This window comes from Macrobrachium nipponense, chromosome 5, assembly GCF_015104395.2.
Source record: "Macrobrachium nipponense isolate FS-2020 chromosome 5, ASM1510439v2, whole genome shotgun sequence".
NCBI lineage: Eukaryota > Metazoa > Arthropoda > Malacostraca > Decapoda > Palaemonidae > Macrobrachium > Macrobrachium nipponense.
The window spans coordinates 71,921,838-71,929,337 of NC_061107.1; the positions used below are offsets into that span (position 1 = coordinate 71,921,838).

The window sequence follows — 7,500 nt, forward strand, 5'->3', positions numbered from 1 at the left end:
TTTAGGTTAAAAGAAATTAGGTTAAAGAAATTAAGAATAGTCTCATGAGACAACGATTTCTTGACAATAAAGAATTTCTCTGCCGTCCGTGGAGATAATTCCTCCTTTTTAAATCACTAATGAAACGTTCATCTCGTATTCTTGAACTGCAAAGGGGATGACTGCCGCTTTTATTCTGCTCTCGGAAGAAAATAAAACAACAAATAATTGAATTCGTCACTAATTCATCGGGGATTCTATATCGTCCGATAACTGAAGTTTTTCGCTTCATGAAAAGCTTATTACGAAATGCGGGAACGAAATAGAGTGAGAGAGAGAGAGAGAGAGAGATCCTCGACTATTCATTTTTCATTTGTGATAACACTGCTTCCGGTAAAAGCAGCATTTGTCTTAAGAGGAAAAAACTTCGCCAACAAAAGAACCCAATCTCACCAACAATCACATACGACATAATGCGGCTGATATCGTTTCGTCTTCTTTTGCAGTGCACGTGATGGAGAACTGAACAATAATAACGTCTCTGATGGAGGTACGAAAAACTCTCTGAGTTCGGATTTTTCCCCCCTATATCTTCTCATCTTACAGTCTTACCATTCCAACATATATTTGAGAATTAGGAAGTCACTGGATAAACACGAATGACGATAAATATGGAGGTGATATAACTGCCTTTGAAGCAAAAATTTGAGAATAAGGAAATCACCGATACACACGAAAGACCATAATATGGGCAGCACTTCAGTGGCGTGGTTGGTATGGTGTTTGCGTCCCACCTGGTTGGTCGCGGGTTCGATTCTCGGCCATTCATTGAGGAGTGAGAGATGTGTGTTTCTGGTGATAGAAGTTCACTCTCGACGTGGTTCGGGAGTCACGTAAAGCCGTTGGTCCCGTTGCTGAATAACCACTGGTTCCATGCAACGTAAAAACGCCATAAAAAAAAAAAAAAAAAAAAAAAAAAAAACAAAAAAAAAAAAAAAAAAAAAAAAAAAAAAAAAAAAAAAATATGGGCGTAGTATAACTGCCTTTGAAGCACAAATTTGAGAATAAGGAAATCAGCAGATACACACGAATGACCATAAATATGGGCGTGGCTAAAACTGCCTTTGAAAAGCTAGGTGCGCATGGGGTGAACCTCTCCCAATCGACCACCTTCATGTGACACTGCCTTTGTATACAAGGGGTTTTCTTCTATTCAGGGGTCTCTTTCAGTGCTGTCCTCCTTTGCAGTAATATCTCCATTTTTATTTCATTGTTTGGCTTCATTTATACTAGGCATTCCTGTTCTCGCATGCAGTCATTTTAATTCTGTGTTGTAGATACAACACACACATTTCTTAGACCTTGAATGAGGAATTAAAAAGCCGTGGTTCTCAGTCTTTTTATTCCCACGCCCCCCTTCCAAGTGGTGGGTACTTCCCTCCACGCCACCCCCTTCCTGCTTCTATAAGTAAAATTCCTTCCCAGATTTAAAGACAAATAAATACAAAAGAGAAAGAGACACTGCTTCTCAGCTGCTAGATCTTGAGGGCGCAGCGTTAAGTCCCTTTCAGCATTCAGCCTGTTTCTGTATTTGGTCTTGGAGCAACGAGCGTGGAAAATGCAGCCTCGCCAAGATACGTGGATCCGAACATGACATAGTATCCGAACGAGTCCAAACATGACATAGGTTCATGACATGGGATCCGAACATGACTTAAAAACCGAACAAGTCCAACTGGAGTAGTAGACCACTGGAAACTTATCCTTATAAGGCTATATTTTTGCATATTTTCATAAACTTCAGAATAATAGTTCCGCATTCCTGTTAAGAGAATAACGAATATAATTAGATAATTTTTTTTACTTTTCCCTAGGGCTCTCTACCCCCTGGTTTTAGAACCACAGAATTAAAGGCTTCCCTTCTATTGAAATGCCCTGTTTCTACATCTCCATTTTAAGCTCTGGTTTTTATTCTTCTTTTACAGGTTTTATTTTTGGCAATGCTCTCAAAATGTTCCTGACAACAAAACGCATTGGTTTCTTGCTCTATTTATTCCCTTAAAAAAATATGCGGCCTACACAGATTTGCTAAATAAATTTGTTGCTTTCAACACAAATCAATAAGACCCTTTGATGTCTGGCTTAATCCTTTGACTGGATATAAGGAAACTTCCACTGGAAACGTGAAATTTTATTCCTATTTCGGTTCGAATATGTTTTCCTAACTTTTGCGTCCATTTTATTGGAACTAAAGTTAGGTTGATCAACACGCGCTGCATTTGCCTGTGAATATTTGCCGATATATATCCATATTTACAATCAGAATATCGGTTCATCTATTGCAAAGGTTCTCTCTTTTATCCCTTTGGGTTTGATGGGAAACAGACTAAATAGCCTTAAGTGTAACACGTAGTTTGTATGTATGTATATATATATATTATATATTATATATATATATATATATATCATATATATCTATATATATATATACACACACATACACACACACACACCACACACATATATATATATATATATATATATATATATATATATATATCATATATATGTCAGTAATTGGGCGGCTACTTGGAAATCTTAGCTTGATGATGAATAATAGTGCCAAGACTAGGAAGAACATTCTTTAATATCACGAGCTTTCGAGGTTTAAAACCTCATCTTCAGGCTGAAAAAATGACAAGCATGAGAAATCACTAAAAATTACATTAAAATGAGTTGTCTGATTAAAAGCTTCAGTAAAAACATAAAATAAAACGAACATCACATACAAACTAAAAATTAAAAATTACGAAAAAAAACTAATACAAAGCGCAAATCATACAAAAACAGAAATAAAAATAAAAATAATATGAAAGGTAAACAAACTACACTCAAAAATAAAATGGCTAACGACCCACTTTGTGTACCTACTATGAAACTATATGATAGCTAGTTGAATACCGGACGAGTTGTTGTTCAATTCCGGTTTCATTTTCTTAATAAACAGCGACTCTGAAATTAAAAGGTCCAGTCTATTTGAGCAAAAAGACAGTACTCTAAAATCTAGGTGAGTGAAAGGATGGTCCTGTGCTAAACTGTGATCCCTTATGGCAGAAAATGGTGGTTAAGGAAGAGGAAACCTAGTTCTAACGGAAAGACCTCTGTGTTCCAAAATTCTGTCTCTAAGCCAGCGGGAACTGGATCCCACGTATCGCAGACCACACTGCGAACAGGTAAACAAGTAAACGACACTCGAATTAAGGTCCACAGGAAGAGCAGGCTTCTCCCTCAAAAGTGATCCTACAGTAAAACGGTTAGTAAAAAACAAAAACAAATCTGAAACTAACTTGAGGAAAACTATGCTTAAGTATTTCTTGTAACTTTTTTCGTACCAAGTAGCTACTATGACCAAGGAAAGGCCATTTAATATACTTTACATCTTTACTAGCAGTACTGTACACCGGTCTGGGACAAAATTTCTCATGTAGACAATTTTTCAGAACTTTGTAAAAGACAAATACGGGATAAGAATTTTCGGAAAAATAATTCTGGAGGAAGACCATGTCTTGATGAAATAAATCAAAATCACAACAGACATTGTAAGCTCTATTTATCATAGTACTTACTGAATTAAGTTTAAACAACTTTGGTAAAAAACTAAGATTATTCAATCCCAAGCCAGTAAAAGTACTTTTCCTATAAACGGAAGTCTCAAATTTACCTCTATTTCTGTGTACCTGAACATCTAAAAATGACAACATATTATCCTGTTCTGTCTCACAAGTAAAAGAAATATTAGGATGACGAGAATTAAAATATTCAAAAAATAGATCCACGTGTGAACGTTCCTTAAACACAAGGAAAGCGTCATCCACGTAACTACGATAATACAAGGGTTTAAAAGCAACAGGGCATTCAGACATCCAAAGATTTGGATTTATTTTTTGAATATTTTAATTCTCGTCATCCTAATATTTCTTTTACTTGTGAGACGGAACAGGATAATATGTTGTCATTTTTAGATGTTCAGGTACACCGAAATAGAGGTAAATTTGAGACTTCCGTTTATAGGAAAAGTACTTTTACTGGCTTGGGATTGAATTATCTTAGTTTTTCACCAAAGTTGTTTAAACTTAATTCAATAAGTACTATGATAAATAGAGCTTACAATGTCTGTTGTGATTGTGATTTATTACATCAAGACATGGTCTTCCTCCAGAATTATTTTTCCGAAAATTCTTATCCCGTATTTGTCTTTTACAAAGTTCTGAAAAATTGTCTACATGAGAAATTTTGTCCCAGACCGGTGTACAGTACTGCTAGTAAAGATGTAAAGTATATTAAATGGCCTTTCCTTGGTCATAGTAGCTACTTGGTACGAAAAAAGTTACAAGAAATACTTAAGCATAGTTTTCCTCAAGTTAGTTTCAGATTTGTTTTTACTAACCCTTTTACTGTAGGATCACTTTTGAGGGAGAAGCCTGCTCTTCCTGTGGACCTTAATTCGAGTGTCGTTTACTTGTTTACCTGTTCGCAGTGTGGTCTGCGATACGTGGGATCCAGTTCCCGCTGGCTTAGAGACAGAATTTTGGAACACAGAGGTCTTTCCGTTAGAACTAGGTTTCCTCTTTCTAAACCACCATTTTCTGCCATAAGGGATCACAGTTGCACAGGACCATCCTTTCACTCACCTAGATTTTAGAGTACTGTCTTTTTGCTCAAATAGACTGGACCTTTTAATTTCAGAGTCGCTGTTTATTAAGAAAATGAAACCGGAATTGAACAACAACTCGTCCGGTATTCAACTAGCTATCATATAGTTTCATAGTAGGTACACAAAGTGGGTCGTTAGCCATTTTATTTTTGAGTGTAGTTTGTTTACCTTTCATATTATTTTTATTTTTATTTCTGTTTTTGTATGATTTGCGCTTTGTATTAGTCTTTTTTCGTAATTTTTAATTTTTAGTTTGTATGTGATGTTCGTTTTATTTTATGTTTTTACTGAAGCTTTTAATCAGACAACTCATTTTAATGTATTTTTAGTGATTTCTCATGCTTGTCATTTTTTCAGCCTGAAGATGAGGTTTTAAAACCTCGAAAGCTCGTGATATTAAAGAATGTTCTTCCTAGTCTTGGCACTATTATTCATTAATCAAGCTATATATGTATAATATATATATATATATATATATATATATATATATATATATATATACATACATACAAACTACGTGTTACACTTAAGGCTATTTAGTCTGTTTCCCATCAAACCCAAAGGATAAAACAGAGAACCTTTGCAATAGATGAACCGATATTCTGATTGTAAATATGGATATATATCGGCAAATATTCACAGGCAAATGCAGCGCGTGTAGATCAATATATATATATAATATAAATTATAAGAAATATATATACTTATATAATGCGTATCATATATATATAATAATATGTATATATGCATTAAAACTACAAATATCCTTTAATATCCAATTCGCTCCACCTCGGAATTAATATATTCTCATGTATGTTAACCGAAGTCCTGATTTCTCCTCAATCCGCTGGGCGCTGGTTCGAACCCAAGAGAGAACGAAATGATATCCACTTTAAAAGTTCCCCTTCGGTAAACATATGTGAAAATATATTATTTCCGAGGTAGAGCGAATTGGATTTTGAAGGACATTTGTAACTTAATGCATATATATATATATATATATATTATATATATATAATATATATATATATATATATATATATATATACATATGTAATGTGTATGTAAATGTATATATGTATGTGTGTGTGTTTTTAGGGACTGTCGTATATATATATATATATATATATAATATATATATATATATATATATATATACACGACAGCCCTAAACACACACACATACATATATACATATACATACACATTAACATATATATATATATATATATATATATATATATAATATCATATATATATATTATATCTATATATATATAGTAATTATGTGTATGTATATGTATATGTGTATGTGTGTGTTTAGGGCTGTCGTGTATATATATATATATATATATATATTATAATAATGTGTATGTAAATGTATATATGTATGTGTGTGTGTTTAGGACTGTCGTGTATATATATATATATATATATATATATATATATATATATATATGTATGTATGTATATGTATATATATACATACATACATATATATATATATATATATATATATATATATATATATTATAATAACCCTCCTATCATTATATAGCAATTCTAATTGCACACCTATTATTGTGTATGATGTTAGCGCCATCTATTGATTGCTGATCGTAGCGGACAGCATGGATGAAATTACCTCTTGTTTTTTTACGTTTGTTTTCCTTGGAATTGTTTACTTCCAAGTCTGTAAAGTTAATACTTGGAGTTAGTTATCCGGTGGCTTTCGATTCACTTGTTCTTAGTAGCTATTAAGTGGTTATTTGTTATTATTTTGTTATTATATATCTAGACGTGATTTAAAATAAGTAAAATTTTTGTTTGATTTTAACTTCAGTTTAATCATTCACCTAACATGAAGTGTTGCCTAGTTTAATAATTCACTGAACATATCTACTATACCTACATGAAGTGTTGCCCTCATTACTGAGAATTGATGAATAGTTCAAGTGGAAAGCTGAAGTTGTGACAATATATATATATATATATATATATATATATATATATTTAGTGCACAAATATCTTGGTACTGTGTCCACACGTTCACAGTTACTAAATGTCATTTCGTTTGACATAGCTCAATATCGAAATTTACAGTCTACTAATATCCGGTTCTCTCTACCTGTCACAGTGACGAAGTTCCTTCGTATCGGCCTGGCTGACAAGAACGACCACGCCCCCTTTTTCGAGCAGTCTCTGTACGAGGTCGAACTCGACGAAGATGAAGCCGTCAACCAGGCACTCCTCACCCTCACAGCCAAGGACCTTGATGAAGGTAACGACTTGCTCTCTCTCTCTCTCTCTCTCTCTCTCTCTCTCTCTCTCTCTCTCACTTGCTAAGCGGTTTTACATGTCAGTCGCCTATCTCTCCCATGTGCAAGATTGCATCACTAAACGACAAATTGATAACTTTCTCAACGACAAAAAATGATTAAGATACAAATATAAACATGAAGTTCCTTAGTATGACATCGAGGAGGCAATATTAAACAGACAGCTCTCTTTCTTCTTCCAAACTTACCTCAGAAATATCATGCTTGCTTCTCAAGCTTTGCCAATTCCGGAACAGAACTTATCTGAACTCACCATCTTCCTTTATGTTTGGCCTCAAATACTTCCTTGTGTATCAGCTGCCGTTTTTTTTTTTTTTTTTTTTTTTTTTTTTTTTTTTTTTTTTTTTTTTTTTTTTTTTTTTTTTTTTTTTTTTTTTTTTGATTAAACTTGGCATTCATACTCCCTCTCTCTCTTCCTGGAATCCTTTTTTTAATACTTTTTTTTTTAATAATTATTACCCTGGGTTT

General features: G+C 33.5%; 1 protein-coding gene across 3 annotated transcripts in view; it reads left to right on the top strand.

The window, feature by feature from the left end:
* LOC135215394 (neural-cadherin-like) overlaps positions 1-7,500 on the top strand; it is a 1,007,823-nt gene that overhangs the window by 968,453 nt on the left and 31,870 nt on the right. For all 3 annotated transcript variants that reach the window (XM_064249987.1, XM_064249988.1, XM_064249989.1), the window contains one exon: positions 6,831-6,974. In XM_064249987.1, the coding sequence (XP_064106057.1) occupies positions 6,831-6,974 (144 nt within the window). The remainder of the gene's footprint in view (positions 1-6,830; positions 6,975-7,500) is intronic.